General features: G+C 39.2%; 1 protein-coding gene across 1 annotated transcript in view; it reads right to left on the bottom strand.

Annotated features, from left to right (window-relative positions):
- The window catches only part of PDIA4 (protein disulfide isomerase family A member 4), a 36,485-nt gene extending 29,321 nt beyond the window's left edge, over window positions 1–7,164 (bottom strand). Inside the window, exon 1 of the mRNA XM_074193458.1 lies at window positions 6,886–7,164. Coding sequence (XP_074049559.1) covers window positions 6,886–6,970 — 85 coding nt within the window. The 5' untranslated portion in view covers window positions 6,971–7,164. The remainder of the gene's footprint in view (window positions 1–6,885) is intronic.
- Between the last annotated feature and the right edge of the window lie 17,529 nt (window positions 7,165–24,693).

Raw genomic sequence — 24,693 nt, 5'->3', positions numbered from 1 at the left:
GTGGTAGCAAGAACTGGAAATTGAGAGGATACCCATCAACTGGAAAATAACTGAACAAGTTATGGTACATGAATGAAATGGAATACTATTATTTTATACAAATTGACAAGAGGGTAGATTACAGAAAAACCTGGAAAGAATTATGTGAACTGATGCTGAGTGAAGTGAGAAGATACAGAACATTGTACAAAGTAACAGAAACACTGCTATTGTCAGTTATTATTTGCTTAGCTCTTCTCAGCAATATAACAATCCAAGACAATTCCAAAAGACTCATGATGGAAAATGCTATCCACATCCAAAGAAAGAACTATGGAGTCTTGATGGAGACCAAAGCATACTATTTTCAATTTTTTGTTTATTTTCAGGCTTTTCATTTTTGTTCTGTTTCTTCCACAACATAACTATTATGGAAATGTTTACATGCACATGTATAACCTATATCAGGTTGCCTGCTGTCCTGTGGAGGAATGAGGGAAAAGAGAAAATATAAGAAACTCAAAATTTTATAAAAGATGGATGTTGAAAACTATCTTTTACTTGTAACTGGAAAAAATATAATACTATTTCCAAAGGAGAGAAGGGGGGTGGGGAGAGAGAGACACACACACACACACAGAGCATATTCATACCACTGGATCTCATGTCACTTCAAGATCTTGAGAATGGAGCTTACCCATTATGTTCTTCCCAAATCACTTGACTCTTATTTCCCTGAGCCAAGACTTCCCCTCTCTTAACCCCTATCTCTTTACAAAGCATAGCTGTTGTTGGGATTTTTTGAATAGATTTTTTTCCAATGATATGTAAAAACAATTTTTAATAATTTTTTTTAATTTTGAGTTCCAAATTCTCTCCTCCCACCCCCCTACTCCCAGTCCCTGACAGCAAGCAATTTGTTCTAGGTTATAAATGTGGAATCATGCAAGATGTATTTCCATATTAGTTTATGTTGTAAAAGAAAATACAAACCAAAAAAACTATGAAATAAAATGAGAAATAGGGTACTTCACTCTGCATTCAGACTCCATTAGCTCTTTCTTTGGAGGTGGAAAGCATTTTTTATCATGAGTGATTTGGCTATTCTTAACTCCCTACCCAGATTACTTACCCATCAACCACCTGAAAACTGTGTTCAAAGATTCTTGATGTTCCTATATCAGGCTTACTTTCCCATTTCTTCCCTCCTTGCTTCCAAACCACAGAATATCAACAGATTAAGATACACAATGGTATACAGTGGTTTGTATTTTTCAGTTTGATGCATCTACAGAAATTTCTTGGAGTCAGCAGGATAGGACTTTGAATCCAGTCTCAGACACTTACTAGCTGCATGACCTTGGGCAAGTCCCTTAACCCTGAATGCCCCTCATCCAGGGCATCTCCAGTCATCCTGATTCATATCTGGCCATTGGACCCAGATGATTTCAGAGGAGAAAGTGAGGCTAGTGACTTAGCATAGCCCTTCCCCCTTCACTCAAATCCAATTTATGTGATATCACAGCATCACCTCCCTGATGTCATAATTTTCTTTGAGAATAAAGGGTAAACATCACCAGCGTTTAATTCAAAACAAGCAAAATATCTGATTTGTTAATTCCCTAGTAAGCAACTTCTCAAAGTCATATTTACGCCTAGTTTCCCAACCCCAACTTCCCCACTCCTGGCAGACAATCTCACAAACTACTCTAATGATAAAAGTTACCTGTGTTTTAGAGTGTTTGGTAGCAATCAATAACATTTATTCCGCACTTACTATATTTCAGGTACTATGCTACATGCTGGGAATATTTAAAAAAAGCCAAAAAACTGTCTCTACCCTCAAGAAACTAGCAAAATGAATACTGGATTTGGGAGTTAGGAGATCAAGATTCAAAACCTGGTGTCAACACTGTTGCTTGTATAACTAGTCACATCTTTAATTTCCTCATTGTTTGGTTTTTGATTTTTGCAAGGCAATGGGGTTAAGTGACTTGCTCAAGGTCACACAACCAAGGCTGGATTTGAACTCATGTCCTCCTAACTCCAGGGCCAATGCTCTATCCATTGCACAACCTAGCCATCTCTTTTGTCTGGTTTTTTTGTCTGTTTTTTTTATTAATTTTCTCATTGTGAAATAAGAGATAATACTGACACCACTAGATTGTTATAAGAAAGCTTTGCAAACATCAAAGCACTTTATGAATAAAGCACTATATGAAATAATACTGTGAATTATTGCCTTATTTCTTTGTTTTTCTTTCCTTCCTATAATCCTTCTCTCTTTTTAAAATTTCTGCTTGATTTTTAATAAAAAAAAATTATTTATTGAAGGCAATGGGGCTAAAGTGACTTGCCCAAGGTCACACAGCTAGACAATTATTAAATGTCTGAGGTCACATTTGAACTCAGGTCCTCTTGACTCTAGGATGGGTGCTTTATCCACTGTGTCACCTAGCTGCCCCCAATCCTTCTCTCAGGGGCAGATTTGTAAAGCAGTGGTTAGAGGTAAGCTAGAGTCAGGAGGGCCAGAGTTAAAATCTGGCTTCACTTAAAAAGTCACTTAATATCTGCTTGCCTCAGTTTTCTCTTCTGTAAAATGTGAATAATAGGGCAGTTAGATGGTGCACAGGCCCCAGAGACAGGAGGACCTGAGTTCAAAAACAGCCTCAGACATTTGATAATTATCTAGCTATGTGACCTTGGACAATGTACTTAACTCCACTGCCTTGAAAAAAAAGGGGGGGGTGGGGATAATAATAGCATCTACTTCACAAGGTTGTGAGGAACAAATGAGGTCATATTAGTAAAGTACTTACATACTATCATTATTATGCTAACACTAACCACAAACACACACATACAGCTGTCTACGCATATGTGTGTGTGTATGTGTATATATATTATATATATACATATATATTATATATATACATATATATTATATATATACATATATATATATTTAAAGATGTGTCTAAATTTATTGCCTTTTCCTTCCAAACACATGAAAGTCCTTTCCATCTTCAAAGGAAAAAAAACCCTGGAATATTTTCTAAAAGAAATAGCTCAAATCCAAGTCCTCCTCCTTCTCCAGTCCTTGGAGGTTTGTTCTTCCACTGAAGACAGCACCTTCCATATCTCAAAAATCTAACAAGAATGACACAAAGATGTATTGTTGGTTTGCCCATCAAGGTACTCAGAGCTCTGAACCACAGTTTCCCAAGCATGTCTTAATTCCATGTCATGATATGCTGCTAGGACTAAAAGCTTTGCAGAAGAAGCCCTTTTTATCTGTTGTAGTTAGAGCAAGATCCACAATATCTCTGAATATTCCCTCACAATGGCTAATAATGACACCTCACAAAAAAGAGGATCTCTAAAGGTGGTCTGTGAAGTGACAGGGAAGAGACAACTGGGGAGACTGTCAAGGACCCCTTGCAAAGTGGTCTTCAGACCATAGCAGGCCAATGCTTTAGAAGGAGGCAATTGGTTCCATTGGGGGTCAGGCAGTGGGCATTTCTATAATCAGGTCAACTCCAGGATAGGGAAAAGTCCTTTTTTTTTTAATTTCCAACCCCTGAGGTCACAGGTAGAGAGAATATCAATCATATATGAAACTAGAAGTTTATAGTCCAGAATATTATTAGGAAAAGTTTCTATGAGGGTTCCAACAAGGGGGAAGCACATAGAAGGAGATGATGTATCTAGGGAATAGGCAGTTTATAAGACAAAAAAGATAAGCAATAAGAGATAGTAAACTCCCTAAGGTTACAAAGTTTCTAATACTTTTAAGGGAGGACATAGGGGTCAAGAAGCAACTTGTTGACTTTTACAGTCTTCCAAGTCAAACAGAATTTTCTCTCAACTTTGATCCCTCATCTATCATCCCAATCAACAATTCTAGGTCTTTTCAGAGTGTCAACCTGACTAACCTACATGTTTAAACATACAGTGCTTTCTGATACAAAAAAGCACTTTCTTAACAACCACCGAGACAGGTGGTATATCATCCCCATTTGACAAGTGAAGAAACTCAAGTTCAAAAAAACTGAAGGACTGCTGTCCTTTAGTATAAAGATGTGGACATTAGACCTTCTATTCCAGTCTTTCCTAGGACAGGTGCAGGATTCTTCCACCTATACCCCTCTTTCAGGTTTAAGAAAGGATCTTTTTGGGAGCAGACAATTATTCTAGAATCAATTCTCAAAAAATGATACTAAATTAATTACAGCAATGCCTGAAAGTTTGAATTCAAACACACAAAAGGAAAAACTGCTGGCTGGTAAAGCTGAGTATTCTCCAGTTCATTCGCAGGCCAGATGCAAATCAGGGATTATTCATCACCACGAAAAACTCATCATGTACAAGATCACCTATTTTAAGGTCAGGGAGTTATGCTTTTCTTTTAGTAACCTCAGGGTCCAGCAGCTCCTTTCAAATAAACAGTAGGAACCTCATAAGTGTTTGTTGTATATGCTTAGACAGTCATGCTTTTAGGCTACTAAAGGTACTTATTTCAAGAAAAAGAGGGGGAGGCATTTAAAGCACTTTTTTTTTATTTTTGCAAGGCAGTGGGGTCAAGTGATTTGCCCAAGGTCACACATTAAGTGTCTGAGGCCAAATTTGAACTCAGATGCTCCTGACTCCAGGGCCTGTACTCTATCCCTAACTGCCATAACTCTTGCCACTTTTTTTTTAGGTTTTTGCAAGGCAATGGGGTTAAGTGACTTACCCAAGGCCACACAGCTAGATCACTATTAAGAGTCTGAGGCTGGATTTGAACTTGGGTCCTCCAGACTCCAGGGCTGCTGCTCTATTCACTGCGCCACCTAGCTGGCCCCTCTTGTCATTTTTAAGAACAAATGTAATACCAAACAAAACCGAGTATTTATCCAATAAGAAGTTTTTCTTTGCTGTTTTGGAGAATGAAAAAAGAGAGTACCAACCAACAGTTATGTATTGTCACGTAAGTATGTAATATGTAACTGCCTACAGAGCCTAAGGCAGAAATTTGGTGATTAAACTGTGGGAGCATTTAGATAGCTAGACCTCAAGAGACAAGCTTTTTTTTTTAGGTTTTTTTTTTTTGCAAGGCAAACGGGGTTAAGTGGCTTGCCCAAGGCCACACAGCTAGGTAATTATTAAGTGTCTGAGGTCGGATTTGAACCCAGGGACTCCTGACTCCAGGGCCGGTGCTTTATCCACTGTGCCACCTAGCCACCCTGACAAGTTTTAAAAAATAAAGATTTTGGGGGAAAATAAACATTTTGTTCTACCTTGGTTGGGGGAAAAAAAAAACATGAAAAAAATTATTGAAATTTCCTGAGTTCAGAGATCTAAAAACAAATGGCACTATTGTCTGAAATGGGGTGATTCAGGGTAACTAACCTTGGAACTAGGATTCTTACTCTGGGGGTCTATGAACTTAAATTTTTTTGGATAAGTTCTAGTGTAACAGGCTTTCTTTGACATTCTCCATACTTTATTGTATGTATTTAAAAACCTTATTGTGAAACGGGGACCAGTGGTTTTGCTTGTCAGGCATATCCCTGACACAAAAAAAGTTAAGAACTCTTGTTCTAGAGTGAATACTGATCTTGAGACCTACCCAAAAGTTAACTCCATTAATTTCCTCTATTAAAATTTAGATCACATGGATTAGCTTAAATTAGCCTTATGCTGAGTTAGCTGTTTCCCAGAGATACTTTCTGTTGTATGACCCTGATTTCTGCAAAGCCAGAAAAGAATAGTTTCTGGTGTTTGGAGCACCTATTTTAATTTACTTTTTTTTTTCATTCGACAATTTATCTCGATTATTTCACTGAGTCCATATTTAAACCATATGCAACGGGGCAGCTATGGTGGCGAAGTCGATAGAGTACCGGCCCTGGAGTCAGGAGTCCCTGGGTTCAAATCCGGCCTCAGACATTTAATAATGACCTAGCTGTGTGGCCTTGGGCAAGCCACTTAACCCCATAGCTTTGCAAAAACCTAAAACAAAAAACAAAAACAAAACCCATCGGCACTGTTTGTCTATCAGGTAGCCAGCCAGAAAGCAGACAGCAGACCCATTGGATTCTAAGATCGTCCTAGGGTTAAGCTAACTTTTCTGTCCCCCAAAATGCAAATTCAAAATCTGCAAACATGATTCCTATCTCTTAGGCTTAAAACAGCGCTGTGTGATTTCAAGCTTAAAAAGTCCACTTTAAGATCACTTTCCACTTAGACAATGACTACCGTGAGTCTGTGATCAAGATAAATCTGTGTCTGAAAGAGTTCGGAACACAATTCCATTACAGGGCTAACAGCGAGTAGAATGCATAGATTTTTATTTGTACCGCTGCAAGGTCCGTAAACTAGGAGTCTGGATGGAAGAGGTTTTGCACAGAGTACTGATAAAGACTTTTGAGTGTGATGAACAATTCTTATGTGCTTTTTACATTTTATACAGTGCTTTTATTGGAGAAAGGACTTCTACTCTAGTTACCTCCCTTCCTTTCAAAAAAAACAAAGACTATGTCCCATTCTCACCTGGACCCGCGTCTCGGTTAACCCCCAGCTCTAACAGACGTCTTTCCTCAAGTTTACAGTTCCCGCTTCACCTGCTTCTCCAGATCATCCTGAAAACCCTGATTTTGCGTGTTTGTGTAAACGCGGCGATGTCCTCCCCACTCGTACAAAAGCCGTCTCAGTCAGCTTCTCGGGGGGCTCCGGAGGGGCCTGGGAGGTGAGGAGGGGAGGGGGCCGAGGGGAATCTCTATCCCTGGAGCGGGGGGGGGCAGCGGCTGTCGGGGGCGGCCCCCCCGGACGCACTGGGCGGAAAGGCGCGGGGGCCGGAGGCCCCGGGGCGGGCGCGGCCCCTAACGCCGGCCCCGCCGGCCCGGCCCCCCGCCGCGCACTCACCTTCGGCCGCTTCGGCGCTCGCCAGCACCAGCAGCTGGGCCAGCCCCAGGAGCAGGAGCAGCAGGCGGGCTGTGCGGAGCCTCATCGCGGCGGCGGCGGCTGCTCCGGCGGCTGCGGCTCGGGCGCGCCCCCGCCTATCTCCGGCCCCAGCCGGAGCGAGATCGCGTGGAGGAGAAAGAAAAAGCCTGCGGGCAGCGCCGCTCGGGGATTGGCCGGGGGGGGCGGGAGCCTGGCCGGCTGAGCCAATCCCGGCCGGGCGTCCGTTGGGACGGCGCGCGGCGGAGAGGCTTTAAAAGCCCCCGCCCGCCTCCTCCCCTCCCCCGGCTCCGGCCGCGCGGAGGAGCCAACCCCGCGGCTCCACGAGTGCGCCGGCCCAGCACGCGCGCCGCCGCTCTCCGGAGCCGCCTTCGGCCCTTCCCTCCCCCCTCTCCCCGCCCCCCGGCCCGCCTCCTCCTCCTCCTGCTTTGCATACGCCCCGCCCCTTCCCCGCCTCCGGGAGGAACCGGCGCTTTTAAAAGGCCGCAGCTTGCTCTGAGGTGCTCCTCTCTGATTGGCTGCCCGGCGGCTACCAATCAGCGCCTGCCACTCGGTTCTCTGCGAGAGTCCGCGAGGCGGGGCGGGGACGGAACAAAGCGGGAGCCGGGGCGCTGGGGCGGGGGGCGGCGGCCGCGACTTCCGCTTGCCCCGGGCCGTCCGCCTCGCGCTGGGCGACTCCTCGGGTGGCCATTGGCCAGCCCGGGGGGCGGGGCGGGGGCGGGGCCTCCGCGGCGCGGGGCTCCCCTCCCGCCTATGCACGAGGAACGCGTGTCCCTGCCGCAGGCCGCTGCCTGGTTCCGGGCCCGGCGGGGAGCGGGACGGGTCACCCGCCCGAGGGACCCGGGAGCGCCTTCCGGGAGGAAGGGGCCTTTAACGTACTACTGTAGTGGGGGGCGGAGAAGGTTCCAGACGCGGCCAAGCCCACGTGGTTTTATTTGAGAAAGGACTAGTGCAAGCCTGTTCAAAAAACAAAGAAAACCTTCCGTTCCCACTGGGTTCATCACGCCCACCTCCACAGACTTCTTTCCTCAAGTTCATGGCTGTTTCCCCGGCTCATCTTCTCTAAAACCCTGATTTTGCTTTTGTTTTTGTTTTTTTTTAAACACAGCGATCCCTTTCCTATTCAACCAAAAGTGATCTAAAGTCACCAGTTCGAGGAACCCCCTCCCCCCACGACCCCCGGGCACCTAACTAATGGTCTAAAGCCCTGGATGGCCTGAAAGACTTCAGAAGCCTTATCCAGAGCTCCCTGGAGCTGTTAGGCCAGTCCCTGGGCGGGCACTGGTGGGGCAGGTTTTGTTTAGGAATGTTGGGGGGATAGGGGCTTTGCATCTCCTTTTGGGGTCCCCTGCAAATAGGAGCTTTCTACGTGATAGAGGAAGTCAAGTGACAAATAAACATCCTGAAGTTTTTCTTAGCTGAAGCCACCTGAGAGGGAGAATTCTTAGTTTTAAGGAGTAACACACCCAGGCTAAAAACAGTGCCATTTTGTGAGAAAGAAAATTAAAAGCATTAGCTTCTAGAACTATCTGGATTCTGACCTGAGGTTTTAGCCTATTTTGGAGAATCTTTCAATTATGATTTTGAGTGCAAGTGGTGGGAAGTGATTCACTTTCTAAATGTAGGTTATTTTTTCTTAACTCTGAAGAAATTTAAATTTTACTTATCTTAATATTTCATAAGGAAAGATCAGTTTAAAGGGTGGAAGATTCCCAGATTCCATAGAATGTAGAACTGGTAGGGATTTTGGAGAAAAATTATTTAGTCCCATTACATCACTTAAGCAATGAGGAAACTGGTGCTCAAAAGGTTAAGTGATATGCCCTGCGTTTCTATTGAATTTTTGACACCTGATCCTCTTGATGTTGGGGAATTGGGCAGTGATGCCAGAGTTGGAAGGGAAGAAAAGGGCCTTTAACATACCTACTGCAGTGGGCAGGGGCCGGGGGCAGAGAAGATTCCGAGATCCCGTAGAAACTTACAATTAGTCCTGGAGTTGTAAAAAATTCAGATCTTGGGGCAGCTAGGTGTCACAGTGGCGGGAGCACCAGCCCTGGAGTCAGGAGGACCTGAGTTCAAATCCAGCCTCAGACGCTTAATAATTGCCTAGCTGTGTGGCCTTGGGCAAGCCACTCAACCCCATTGCCTTGCAAAAACCTAAAAAAAAAAATCTTTATTCACAGAACTGTATAGTTCATCACTGGCCGGCAAAGCGCAAGCAGCTCATAGAAACAATATAGATCTAGGAAAGAATTTAGTTACAAGCCCAGGAATAACAGGAAAGAACTTAAAGGAAAGAAGGAAATGGCAGGGAGTCTGGAAGAGAGAAGAAATGCTCACAGCAACATATATCCAGTCATGTGGAGCTGGGACCATAGTGCTTCTGCCTGGAAAAGGATATAGGCTTTTCAGTGAAGAAGAGACCTCCACTCTGGAGGACCTTGTTTAAATGCATTTCCATGATGGATGGGACAAGGGAGGTACTTATGGAATGGTTTAGCACCTGGCTCCTGGTACTCTCCAATATGTATGCCACAGGGGTAGCCTCCCTTAGGAATGGCTAAGAGTACTCATTGCTTATGAGTGGCATAGTATATATTAGTTTTTCCTGTCTAAAAGGCATGCATGACCTTCAAGTCCAATTAGATATTTCCTCGTTATTCACTCTGACTCCAGTGCTAACCTCTGAACAACCAAAACATGTCTTCAGCAAGGCCCATAATATTATAAAATATAGCAAATGATTGAAAAAGTAAGCACACATAGAGAAGACCAGTGGCCTTAAGCATTTTTGAACCAGAATATCAAGTCTCCGGAGGAAACTTATAGACAGCTAAAAAAAAAAAAACACAAAATAAACAGATGTTTATTGAACACCAATAATGGATAAAGAATTATACTGGATTCTGAGGAAAAATTACTAAAATGAATCAAGTGCAATCTCTCTAGCCAGGGAGAAAAGATATGCTAAAATAACAGACACTAAATTCAGTAGTTAAAAGGATGAAGACAGGTCAGAGGACTGGCTCAGGGAAGTGTATCAAGGAGGAAGTAGGATTTAGATGGGGTGGGAGATGTTATTTTAGGGAGAACAGGGACAAGGCATACTCCTAACGCTGTAAGAAACTAGTATGGCTAAAAAGGGGTTATGGAAACTTGAGGATTTTTTTTTTGCAAGACAATGGGGTTGAGTGGCTTGCCCAAGGCCACACAGCTGGGTAATTATTAAGTGTCTGAGGTCAAATTTGAACTCAGGTATTCCTGACTCCAGGGCTGGTGCTCTATCCACTGCATCACCTATCTGCCCCTAGGATTTTTCTTTTTAATCTGGAAGATAGCTTGAGATGAAGTTCAGGAGTTTTATTTGATAGATACTGGAACTGAAATGATGAAATCAACCTTTCAGGAAGCTAAAACTGCTGATAGTGTTCATGGTAGATTACAGGGGGAAAAAAACTATAAGCATTGAAACTATATGCTTAAACAAGGATGGTAATACAGTGGGAATTTAAAGGAACTGGAAGATTTGTGAGACATTGCCAAGGAAGAATGATAACATTTGTTGAGTGGCTATGAGAAATGAAAGACTGTCAGATATATTGTGGGAGGAATGCTCTATTGGAACCCTGGGGGGGAGGGGCTTTGGCTATTCAGGACCTGAGTTCAAATCTGGCCTCAGACACTTGGCATTTACTAGCTGGATGATTGGGCAAGTCACTTAACCCTGATTGCCTTGCATCCAGGGCCATCTCTAGTCATCCTGATTCATATACAGCCACTGGACCCAGATGACTCTGGAGGAGAAAGTGAGGCTGGTGATTTAGCACAGCAGCCCCTCACTCAAATCTAATTCACTTACTTGACACCTCTTAGATGTCATGGTTATCTTCAAGAATGAAGGACAAACATCATCAAAACTGCTGTAGAGGAAGTCTTAGTTTGCTTTAATAAAAGGGATGTGTTAAATTCCTGGTACAAATAGCTGACTACAGAAGATTGAGAAAGTAAATGGGCTAAATTCTGAAAAAATAGGAACTGTTTGGTGATATAGGAACTTTTGGGAAAAAAATAACAGTATGAACATAGAACTGCAAAATCAATATCATTTTTGAAAAGTTTTGTTGGAAGGCTGAGCATTGTCACACACATACTATAGACCAGGGGTTAACTTTATGTCATGCACCCTTTTCACAATGCTAAAACCTTTCCAGAATGTTTGTAAAGGATATCATTTGTATATTATTGCAAAGGAAACCAATGATATTGAAATAGTTAATTTAAAAAAGTGTCAACTCTAGTTTAAGAACTCCTGCCTTAAACTTTAGATAAGCAGATTTCAAAACGTTCAAAGAAATGATAGACATAGTATGAGTCTATGACTAGAAATGATGATTCAAAAAAGGATAGAGTCTCCATAAAATCCAATGTAGCCAGTCTTTCAGTGAAGTGTTATCTTTAATGGTTGATTCCAAGCTTTAAGGCAACCTAACCCCAGGAAGAAGTCTATTTCAGATTTAAAAGGACTTGGCACCATCTCAGGAGCTCTTATTTCCTAGACCCAAGGGTTCAACTTCAGAGAAGGTGCTGATTTGCAGGTAGATAGAAGACTCTAGAAATTCCTTATTAAGTGAGGTTCTGGGTTAGCACCTTGACAGTTTGAAGAAGGGCAAAATCTCATACAATAGATCAGGAAAGGGGGGATAATGAGAAAACAAAATGCTGGAGGAGTTAAAGAGTTAGGGACTAAGCCCATCAGAGACAAATGGAACGATAGGAGACTTTATGCAGAAGCTTTGCTTATAGATTTCTAGGTGAGCTGAGTTAATTGCCTGTGACAGTGGACTTAAACTAAAGTTAGTCTTGAAGGGATTGTAGTATGCCAACAAAAACTCTACTCCCTAAAATATCATGATCTTCCCCACTTGAACCTCTTATGAGTCCTGTTAAAACTTGTCTCAAGTTAGTAAAGCACCTACCATGTATAAAGCACTAGGCTGAATGCTAGGGGGATACAAAGAAAGGTAAAAGTGCCTGCTTTCAAGGAGTTCATAGTCTAATTGGAAGGACAACATGAAAACAACTATGTATAAATAAGCTATCTCCTGGATAAACTGGAGAGATGAGATGATGATGTTTGTTCTTCATTCCCGAAGAAGATCATGACATCAGGAAGGTGATGCATTGATAAGCAAATTGAATTTGAGTGAGAGCATGCTCAATTTCACTTTCTCCTCCAGAACCATCTGGACCCAGTGGCCAGATATGAAATAGGATGACTGGAGATGGCTCTGGATTTTGAGACAATCCCAAAGCCACACAGCTAGTGAGTGTCAAGTGTCTGAGGCCAGATCCAAATGGAGTTGACTCCAAGGCCAGCGCTCTATTCACTATACCACCTAGCTGCCCCAACCTGGAGATAATCAGCAAAGGGAAGGCTTTAGAATTAATGAATGCCTCATAGCCTTTAACAAAGCCTCCACTTATCCCTTATCCTAGAACTTGTTGGTCCATGTGAAATTTGTTATACAGCTTGTCAACCTTAATTATTTTGGCCTAAAAATGAAATAAGAAAAAAATTAGATTATACATGAAGTTATAGTCTCTAAAATTTACCTAGAAACCTATAGGTGGAAGACATCATTAGGGATGTCTATCAAGAACATAATGAGAGAAGAGGAATTATAGAAAACACTCAAAGAATCATAAACATTTGAAGGCCAATCTATCAGGTTATGCATTAATGCATACAGATGTCATTGATTATTTTATGATCTTCTTATACATCCATAGGATCTATTCTATAAACAGCAGGACTAGCTGCTTTTCTGACTTGATATTTTATATTATCAGGCATGTTATAGACATAGAAAACATTGGAAGTTCTCACTTTCCAAAATGTTGTAATTTTAAGAATTTATTTATATTTCTTGCAGAGATAATCAGATCAGTTTCCTGTTTCCTCAGGATGGTCTTTCTCTAATTATTGACACAACTGGGAAAGCCAATTTATAGAAGCAATTAGAGGAGGACCAGACCAATTCACACAAACTCTGCCTTCAGATTTATAGCTGGAGAGACACAGACCTTGAGAATAGGAGAGGCTAACATTTATATTTATCAACCTTAATAAGGGGCTGAGAAACCAATTTTTGATCAGAAATATAAGATTTTAGAAACTTTACTTTCACAGGCTTAACCAGGAGGAAGGAGTCATTACAAAGGCTGCCACTCTTGGTTGACTTCTTCCAGCCTTAAGAAAAGTCCATCCTGTACCAGTGATCAAGCCCTCCATTGAATAGGATATTAACTTACACATTACTACTATATGATGCAAGAGGGAAGGCAATATTGCTTCTTATAGATGGAGAAAATACTAACCTCCCTCCAAAGTGCTTGAAAAGCCCTAAAAACACCAAATACCATACTTTGGATTTATCTCCGTCATGTCTTAAGCTATTAATTATGTATTTTAAAAACAGTTGAACAGTGTTGGTAGTGAACAGTTATTCCTAGCCTGAGAGCCACTTTTCATGCTGAATTTTTGAGATTCAGTTATAGAGGACTTCTTGGAGGCTACTGAATGGGTTCTTAATCTGTGTGCTAATCTGTATCATATTGGTGGTTTCCCCACAAAATATAACTATATGGATTTTCAGAATCAAAAGTACTGGTGAAGAAATCTATCCTGAACTCTTTCTATCTGATATGACATTACACTAATATTTCAGGAATTCCTGGGAAAAGTATCTCCTTGAAGCCTAAGCTAGCCAAACCCCTCATCTCATTTCTATTCTTCTATAGATCAGGGTGATATTTCATTTGACTAGAATTACCTCATCACCCTCATATTTCAACTACATTTTTCAGGTGGAAAGTCTAGAATTGTTATCAATCAGCCTTAGGTTAGCACTGTATTTTTTAAATGCTTGTTAAATTGAACTGTAACTAATAGATTAATGACTGTGATGTTTCTAAACCAAGTTAAAAAATCTAAGGAGAGTTCTACAAAAATATAATCCTTTAATTATATAAAAAGCATAAATATTAAATTCAACTTTATTCATTTTATTTAATTCAGTTAGAATAAGACATGAAGTAATACAAAGGGTTGTATAAATAAAGTATTACAAATGCTTACTTTGTGCCAGGCATATTTAATATTAAAAAATTATTGCCTGATGAAATTAAATCTATAGCCATATGAAAAAAATGCATTGTTACTACTAATTAGAGAAATGCAAATTAAAGCAACTGTGGTACCACCTCATACCTATCAGATGATTGATATGATAGAAAAGGAAAATGATAAAAATTGGAGATGTGTGGGAAAGTTCCTGGTGAAATCCTCTCAGGGTTAAGAAATGTTTTTGCCAAGAAAACCTTGCAATCCAAAGATGGCTCAGAGGCCCCTGCTTTATGATAAGACTATTTTTGCAAATTGAGAAGACATTTTGACTATAGACATTACTACATTTTAATTGAAATAATTATGAAGGTCCTAAATTACTTCACCATATGGTGGGGAAAAAATATTATGAAAATATTTCATCTTTTCTTTTGTTTGTTGCTGGGGTAAATTTCAGTGAATACATTGTACCCCCAAAAGTCCAGCCAATAGGCTAAAGGGGAGGAGGGTTAGGGAGAAGAGGAACACTATATATTATTACTTGACTGTGCTTTGAATGCATCTCTAGAACTCTCACCACTAGGTGAGATTGTGAAGCTGTTCTTTTTCAAGAAAAACAAAAAAACTTTCTTTTGCTTAGACTCAGTCTCTGAGAATTTCCTTTAGGGATAAATTTATTCCACAGTTTTGGTGCATTGGCCAGGAAACAATCCCTTCCTTAATACTCTCCTGGACACAGATATGAGCAGGTGCCATGCTGGACTATTTTCAGCAGCTTGTAATTTAGGGCCCAGGCAGATCCATTGAGGAGTGAGGGAAGACTCCCAAAGAGAGACTTAGTTTGAGCAAAAATGGAAAACCAGAAGACCTCTGGGGGCAGCACTATAAAGAGAGAGAAGACAGCCGCTGCAGAAGCTGAAAGACCATAGAGGGTCATGTAAATTTGTGTACACAGCCCCAACAGGCAAGACCTGTGAACCCTAAGAAAGCATACGTGTAGGGGCTGCTAGGTGGGGTAGTGGATAAAGCACCGGCCCTGGAGTCAGGAGTACCTGGGTTCAAATCCTAGCTGTGTGGCCTTGGGCAAGCCACTTAACTCCATTTACCTTGCAAAAACCTAAAAAAAAAAAAAAAAGCATAGGTGTGATTCAAGTCCATAAAGCTGACCAGATAATATCAGTGAGCACCTGTGAGACCCAAGCTCTGCTTCACCTAAGCAGTTTAAGTCTGCAAGAATAGAGGCAGAGGAGCTCCTGAGCAGGGAGTCCAGAGGGTCCAGAAAAAGGTCCATGCAGAACAAAGAAAATCTCAAACGATTTGAGATGGGGAGGGCAAGCTTGAAACTAAGCGGCATGGAAAAATTGCTCCCCCTAAATGCAGGCTATGAGAACTCTAGAGTTTAGACTTAATATTTGGGAAGAAAAACCAAAGTAAAAAGAAAAAGTGCAGAAAATGATTGAATGCTGCTGACTTTTTCTCTTCCCCAGTTTCTTTTGTGCTAGTCTATGCTACCAGATGCCTTTCCCCCTCCCCCCCCCACTTCTTTTCTCCGCTGCTTGTTGCCTGCCTGCCTCTTTAGCTTTTTATCTCTCACCTTTGAACAGGAGCCAAAAGGGAATTTATTATGAAAAAGGATTAAATAGTTGGGGAGAGAGAGAGAGAGGGAGAGGGAGAGGGAGAGGGAGAGGGAGAGAGAGAGGGAGAGAGAGAGGGAGAGAATTGTTTCATGAAGACTTAGTAAAAAAAAAGTGTTAATAAGGAAATTATGGGGCAGCTTGGTGGCAAAGTGGATAGAGCAATGACCCTGGAGTCAGCAGGACCTGACTTAAAATTTGAGCTCAAAAACTTAATAATTTACCTAGCTATGTGACCTTGGCAAAGTCACTTAACCCCATTGCCTTGCAAAAACTAAAAAACAAACCAAAAAGGGAAGTTATTTGGAGTTAGAAGAAACAGAAAAGAGACAGTGGGTATCACCAGATGGGAAATTATGTTAAATAAATAAATAATAAAAAAATTCTATTTGATATTGAGAAAACAAGGAAGTAAATTCTAGGAAGGCAAGAAAGTCATTCTAAAGTTTATAATTTGATTATATAGCAATATCAGAAAAACAGAAACTGATGCAAGTGCTGGAAATAGCTAATCATTTAATAGAATGAATCCAAGGTTATGATAACATTATAGCTTCAGGAGTTTATTAGTGGAAATATAATTCTGATAATATTATTTTATTTCCAAAATGTTACATAAAATAATGAGATAATTGAGGATTTAAGATTGGAAGATTCCCCTCCACCCCAGAAAAGATTTAGGACTGTCCCCTTATGGTTTACTCTATCTGAGGGGTGGGGCAGGGGATATTCTAATTTGACTGTGGGATTTTTGAGTGGCTGTTGCCTTCTTGAAAGTTATACTAGGTAAAATCAAGAAGTGTTAAATATTAAAAACTTTGAATGGAAAGGTGTATTACATTGTAGTCTATATAGCCGTAAAAATAAAGTTTTAAATAAGTTACGGGAATCTAGTTCAGAACAGCAAAAGAGCTAATGGAAAAATAGTGGGAAAGTATATTAAGGGAAAATGTAAGTAGTTCAGTCTGAGTAATGGGTTCTGAAAGAACTGGGAAGAGAATAAAAAGGGTTGCAAGGGAAAATGAAAGGATATAAAGAGACAGTTGGGGGTTTTTGAATCTTTGTTAAGTGTGGAAGTTGGTTAAAGCATGTAGAAAGAAGGTATGAGCAGGTTTGACTTTTTTAAGTAAAAAGATGGAGTTTGGGAGCTTTAAGAAGTAATTTAAAAATCAATGTAAGAAGAGAAGGAGTATAAGGAACTATAAGTCTAAATGATATATGTGTGTTTAAATGAGGTGGGGGTAATTTGAAAATTACATTAGACTTCCACTTTTCCAATATCTAACAGTGAATTGATTGGAAACCATGTAACTGAAATGAAAATACATGTAACTGAATTAAGGGGTTTGTAGGAATGTGTAATTTTGATTATGATGATGTAGAATTCCTAAATGTTGTAAATTAAGAAATGTTGATCAGTAAAGATAAAAGCTCTAAGTACTGAGAAGTTGGAATTTCACTGATAAAGATAAGAAGAATTTGCAAACATTTTAGGTTTTGAAAAGAAAATAATTTAAGGTTATTTGGGATATGAGTTTTAGAATTTATAAGATTAAGAGAAGTATAAAGAAAATCTTGTAATCATAAAAAAGGATTTTTAGAAACATCTGATCTTAAGAATTTTTCTGTGTTGCAAAGTTCTAGGGAGTAATTTCAATTCATAAACTTGAAATGTGTTATGTATAATTAGTAAATTTTATATAAGAATAGATTCACTTAACCCCATTGAGAATTTAAAATTGTGTTGTAATAACAAACATTTGTAGAGATTTGTTATGAAAAAACTAGACAATACCTTGCTAAAAGCCTAACACCTCTCAAGGTCTTTTTGGCCCAAAGAGTTTATGAAAAGCTTTGTTTTTCTACCTCATGTTTATGAAAGGGAATATTTATATGTAAGATCAAGGTAGCTTACTTAATATTTGTTATTTTAGAAGAAGAAAATGTATCTATTTGAGATCTCATTCTGTATAAATGAAACACTGGCATAGGTAAAGTTTACATTGGGGTTCTAAAATTATCATGTATAAGACTAAATTCATGGAGAATCCTATTTTCTTTTTGAAAATAGTAGTGTATTTGGAATAAAGCTAAATAAGCTTATGACACAGAGATATAAAAGAGATTTGTGTGTAACAGATGTTCAGTTATAAGATTAACTTTAAAAGAAGCTATTGTTCTGTTTTGCTTTAAGAGAATGGGATGTCAGCATGGAAACCTTATGTTTCAGGTAGGTTAAGAGTTAAATATTGAATTTTTTTTTTAGGTTTTTGCAAGGCAAATGGGGTTAAGTGGCTTGCTCAAGGCCACACAGCTAGATAATTAAGTGTCTGCCACTGAATTTGAACCCAGGTACTCCTGACTCCAGGGCCAGTGCTTTATCCACTATGCCACCTAGCCACCCCCAGTTGATTTTTAAATGTTACTCTTGAGTCTGGGTCTGTGTTTCAGACTTTCTACATGGCTGGGGATCAGATTGGGAAGGCTTAGAAGTCTTCTATTTTATTTAAAAATCCTTGTTCCCTCTAAGGGGATTTTACTCAAGTCTTGCTGGGCAAGTCATTCTTGTCTGTAAGCCCACATGCTCTACCTTCTGAATAGTGTGCTCCAAGGTCTCTCCTTTAAAGTAGTAAATCTTGTGTGATCCTGCCTGGGTCTCATTGGGATTCCAATTCTTTCTCACTTCCAGTGAGATTTTCCTTTGATCTAGAAGTTCTAGATTTTGTGAATGTGATGTTCCTGGGAGTTCTTTTTGGAATTTCTTTCAGAAGGTAACTAGTGAATTTCTACTATTTCTACTTTGCCCTCTTGTTTTAAGAGATTTTTGGCAGTTTTCTTTTATGATTTCTTCAAATAGCATTTCTGGGTTCTCTGGGTGTCATAGCTTTCAGGTAGTCCAACAGTTCTTACACTTTTTTCTCCTTGATCTGTTTTCCAGCTTACTTGTTTTTGCTATGAGATGCCTTACATTTTTTTTCAGTCTTTTGACTTTGTTTTATTATTTCTTGTCTCATGGAGTCATTGGCTTCTATTTGTTTCATTCAGCTTTTCAGGGAGTTTGCTGCTGGCGGGGCAGGTTTGGTGCCTCTGGGGCCTTTTCCAGCTTCTTTTTATATTGCTCTCATTGCTTTCCCATTTTCCCCTTTGAGCATGCTTATTTAATTTATAAAAATGTTTTAAAACATAAAACTCTCCTTATTCCTTCTAGGAATTCTAGATAGGGCCCCTCTGAGCTGGATTTGGAGCCTTTCTATGCTCTGGTACAGGCCCTCCCTGCACTAGAATGTTCTGGGATTTGGTAGTTCCTGGTCAGATCCTATAACCAGTGTCTGCAAATCTAATATAACTTGCTAACTAATAGTTAACATTTATAAGGTGCCAACTAGGTACCAGGCAACTTGTATATACCTAAAATTTACAATCATAATCTCACTGGATCTTCACAGCAATCATTGGAGGGAAGTACTATTATGATTCACATTTTACAGACAGGAAAGTGAAGCAGAGGTGAAGTGACTTGTCCAGGGTCACCCAGCTAGTAAGTGTCTGAGATAGGATATGAACTCAGGTCTTCCTGACTCCATGCCCAGTGTGCTGGGCACTATGGTATTCCCTAGTCACCCCCCGCTGCCAAGAGGCCTTTGACATACTATTTAAAAAAAATTTTTTTGCAAGGCAACGGGATTAAGTGACTTGCCTAAGGCCACACAGCAAGATAATTATTAAGTGTCTGAGGCTGGATTTGAAATCAGGTTCACCTGACCCCAGGGCCAGTGCTCTATTCACTGTGCCATGTAACTACCCTGACATACCATCTTTATCCAGAAATAAAGCAGATATGATTTCAGACAAAGGGATATTATTTCAGAAATCAGAGGTTAGTGCTACCAGAAGGACAGACCTTCTAGTTGTGTTATGGAACATACTTGTGAAGATGTTTTTGTATGTCAGGGGATGCTCCAGATGCTGGGGGAACTTGAATGGTTTTTTTTTATTAAGTTTAGAAAATAACTCTATTTAGTGTATTCTAATGACAGGGACCCAGGGATGCTGAGTAGATATATGTGTAAAGAAGGAGACTGACTGATTGTGACCCCCCCCAGTCCAGATTATAATTAGTATTTAGTCCTTGTGAAGCAGATTCACTTGGAGGTCTAATTAGATGGAATTACTATTTTAGATCATGGAACTTTTTTTTTAAAGATTTTATTTATTTTGAGTTTTACAATTTTTCCCTAATCTTACTTCCCTTCCCCACCCCCCACAGAAGGCAATTTGTCAGTCTTTACATTGTTTCCATGGTACACATTGATCCAAATTGAATGTGATGAGAGAGAAATCATATCCTTAAGGAAGAAACATAAAGTATAAGAGATAGCAGGATCAGACAATAAGATATCAGGTTTTTTTTTTTTTTTTCTAAATTTAAGGTAATAGTCCTTGGTCTTTGTTCAAACTCCACAGTTGTTTCTCTGGATCCAGATGGTATTGTCCATTGCAGACAGCCCCACATTGTCCCTGATTTTTGCACTGATAGAATGAGCGAGTCCATCAAGGTGATCATGGAACTTTTATTTGTGTTGTGTCTGATATCAGGTATGATCAGTGAAGAAAGTGCTGTTGGGTCAATGTTCTTTTGAAGCCCAATGGAGGTTTGGAGACTACACAGGTGATAGTGCACCAGGATAAAAAGGGGTGGGTTTTCAGCCTGAGGTTGAACCCTTTCTGACCTTTCTGACTTGACTTCCCCAAATGTGACACTTGAATAATGTCTCATAGTATAAATCTAAAACTTGGTTTAAGGCATTGACTATGACTACCCACATGACCTCTTCCTGGAAACTGACACTTGAAATAATATCTATAAAAGAATTTTTCTTTGATATTCTGGATCTTTATAGTAAATTGCTGTAAGCAAATCTGATAAAGAAATTTTAGGTCAATTGGAGTTTAATAGCTAGATAGGCTAATATGATTTTGACCTCTGCTGTTAGCTATATGTATTGACAAGACTTAAGGTCCCTTGATTTTTCCATGTTTGAAAGAAATATTTATGTAAGAAGAATAAAAAAGTTTTTGTAATCTTCAGATACAATTCTGTGCAATAGCAGTTTCAAGTTCTACTTTAGGGAAGGGAATAAGTCAAGTGAGTATATCAGGAGAAAAATCACCTATAATATATTTAGAAACATTTTGGAAGAAAGAAGAATTTATTTTAGTCAAGGATGCCTGAGTTATTATTTTAATAAGGAGCAAGAGGTTGAGAGTTTATGTCACTTGCTGGACATAATTTGTACTAAGATAATCATCTAATGTATATGTTATAAGCTCAAATTAATCTGACAATTTTCAGCATATTCACTTGTGCAGTGAAATAATTATGTAAGTTTTATTTTTGTTAGTAAGTCAAAATTTAAATTGTAATAACTCTAGAATTTTATTGTCTAATGATGGAAATGTGAGTCTAAGTCTGATAAGATGTTGTATTAAGAACTTCCTTTACCAGAAGAGAAGCCAAACTGAAGAGAACTTTTTGGAATGGACCCTGATGATACTGGATATTGAATATCACCAGGGAAGAGAGAAAGAACGAACTAGTTCATCTTCCTCCATATTGTGTCTATGTATATGTATGGGTTGTTTGGTCAAGGGGTTCCAAGAAGAAGATGGGTCCCAATTGGACAGGAAGAGAGAATAAAATTTAAGGGGGGGGGGGGGGGTGCAAAGGAAAATGTGTATATATATATATATATATATATACATATATATATACACATCAATATATACATATATATATGTATATATTGAAATGAGAGGGACTATGTGGGAAAGTTCCTGGTGAAGTCCTCTCAGGGTTAAGAAATGTTTTTGACAAGAAAATCTTGCATTTCAAAGGTAGCTCAGAGGCTCCTGCTTTATGGTAAGACTAGTTTTGCAAATTGGGAGGACATTCTGACCATAGACATTGCTTCATTTTAGTTAAGATAATTATGAAGGTCCTAAATTACCTCACCATCTGGTGGGAAAAATACTATGAAAATATTTCATCTTTTCTTTGTGTCTGTTGCTGGGGTAAATTTCAGGGAATAGATTGTACCCCCAGAAGCCCAGCCAATAGACTGAAGGGGAGGAGACTTAGGGAGAAGGGGTGAACACTATATATTATTGTTTGACTGTAGTTTGGATGCCCCTCTCAAACTCTCACCACTAGGTGAGATTGTAAGTCTATCCTTTTCTGGAGAAAAGCAAATAAACTTTCTTTTGATCAAACGCAGTCTCTGAGAGTTTCCTTTAGGATAAATTTATCCCACTCAGAGAGAATGTGGGAAAACTGGTACACTAATGCACTGTTAGTGAAGCTGTGAATTGACCCAACCATTCTGGAGAACAGTTTGCACTATGCCCACAAAGTTATAAAACTGCATGTCTTTTGATCCAGCAATAACATTACTAGGTCTGTATCCCAAAGAGATCATGAAAAAGGAAAAGAGACCCAAATATATAAGAATATTCATAGCAGCTCTTTTTGTAATGGCAAAGAATTGGAGATTGAGCAGATGTCCATCAACTGGGGAATGTCTGAATAAGTGGTGGTATATGAATATAATTGAATATTATTGGTCCCTCAGAAATGATGAGCAGAAGATTTCAGAAAAACCTGGAAAGACTTGCATGAACTGATGCTGAGTGAAGTGAGCAGAAGCAGGAGAACACTGGACACATTAACCGCATCTATGATAGACTCAACTCTTCTCAGCAAGACAGTAGACAATTCCTTTTTTAAAAATATAAATATTTTATTTTACAATTATATACAATAGTAATTTCTAACAATCATTTTTTGCAAGGTTTCGAATTTTACAATTTTTCCTCCATCCTACCTTCCCTCCACCCCGACAGAAGGCAGTCTGATAGTCTTCACATTTGTTTCCATGATATACATACATCAAAATTGAATGTGTTGAGAGAAAAAATATATCCATAAGGAAGAAATAAATTATTAGAAGTAGCAAAATTATGTAATACATAAGACAACCTTTTTAAAATTTGAAGATAATAATCTTTGGCCTTTGTTTAAACTCCACAGTTCTTTCTTTCTTTCTTTTTTTTTTTGCAAGGCAATGGGGTTAAGTGGCTTGCCCAAGGCCACATAGCTAGGTAATTATTAAGTGTCTGAGACTGGATTTGAACCCAGATACTCCTGACTCCAGGGCCAGTGCTCTATCCACTGTACCACCTAGCCACCCCCTCCACAGTTCATTTTCTGGATACTGATGGTATTCTCCATCATAGATCCCTAAAATTGTCCCTGTTTATTGCATTGATGGAGTGAGCAAGTCTATCAAGGTTGATCATCACCCCATGTTGTTGTTAGGGTTTATAATGTTCTGGTTCTACTCATCTTGCTCAGCCTCAATTCGTGCAAGTTTTTCTAGGCTTCTCTGAAATCCTGTCCCTCCTGATTTCTAATAGAACAATAGTGTTCATAATGAACATATACCACAATTTATTTAGCCATTCCCCAACTGAAGGACATTCCCTTGATTTCCAATTCTTTGCCACCATAAACAGAGCTGCTATGAATATTTTTGAAGAAGTGATTATTACCCTTTTTTATGATCTCTGCAGGATGTAGGCCCAGTAGTGGTATTGCTGGATCAAAGGGGATGCACATTTTTATTGCCCTTTGTGCATAATTCCAACTCACTCTCCAGAAAGATTGGTTCAGTTCACAGCTCCACCAACAATGCATTAGTGTTTCAGATTTCCCACATTCCTTCCAATATTGTTCATTGTCCTTGCTAGTTGTATTGGCCAATCTGAGAGGTATGAGGTTGTACCTTAGAGATGCTTTAATTTGCATTTCTCTAATCAATGATTTAGAGCAATTTTTCATATGACTATAGATAGCTTTGGTTTCCTCATCTGAAAATTGCCACTACATATCCTTTGACCATTTGTCAACTGGAGAATGGCTTGTTTTTTTATGAATTTGACTCAGTTCTCTATATATTCTAGAAATGAATTCTTTGTCAGAAACACTAGTTGTAAAAAGTGTTTCCCAATTTACCTTTCTTTTGATCTTGGTTAGAGTGGTTTTGTTTGTGCAAAAGCTTTTTAATTTAATGTATTCAAAAATTATCAAATTTTTTTATAATGTTCTCTATCTCTTTCTCTATCTCCATCTCTATAAACTTCTTCCCTTTCCATAGATCCGACAGGTAAACTATTCCTTGTTCCCCTAATTTGATTATAATATCATCTTTTATGTATAAATCCTGTACCCATTTTGATCTTATCTTGGTATAGGGTTTGAGATGTTGGTCTAATCGTATTTTTTGCCATACTATCTTCCAGTTTTCCCAACAATTTTTATTGAAGAGTGGATTATTATCCCAGATGCTGGACTCTGGGTTTAATCAAGCAGCAGATTATTATAATCATTTCCTACAGCAGACAATATTAAAAAACATGTAATGGAAAAATGCCATCCATATCCAGAGAAAGAATTATGGAATCTGAATGCAGATCAAAGCATACTATTTTTTATCTTTTTAAATTTGCTTTTTGCTTTTTCCTTTTTATAGTCCCCCCCTTTATTCTGATTCTTCTTTCACAGTGTGACTAATATAGAAATATGTATAACACAATTGTACAAGTATAACTTATATCAGATTACTTACTATCCTAGGATAGGGGGAGTAAGGGTAGGAAAGAGAAAACTTTAAAAAAATGAAGCTGAAAACTATCTTTAACTATAATTGAAAAATAAATTAAAATTAAAATAAAATTACTGCCTTTTATTTCTCCTCCCTTTTTTGCAGAGGCAGAGGACTATATAATGTCTGACTGAATACATTAGGTTTGCTAAACTTTCCCCCCTCTCTTCTTTGGGAAGTGGAGAAGGGAAAAAATATAATAGAAAATGTGGTGATGTAAAAACAATATAGTAATAAAATGTACTTAAAGGAATCCTACCTTTATCCAGCTTCAAATCTGGAACTGTCTCAG

This window comes from Macrotis lagotis, chromosome 7, assembly GCF_037893015.1.
Source record: "Macrotis lagotis isolate mMagLag1 chromosome 7, bilby.v1.9.chrom.fasta, whole genome shotgun sequence".
NCBI lineage: Eukaryota > Metazoa > Chordata > Mammalia > Peramelemorphia > Peramelidae > Macrotis > Macrotis lagotis.
This window is presented reverse-complemented; position numbering and strand designations above follow the sequence as displayed.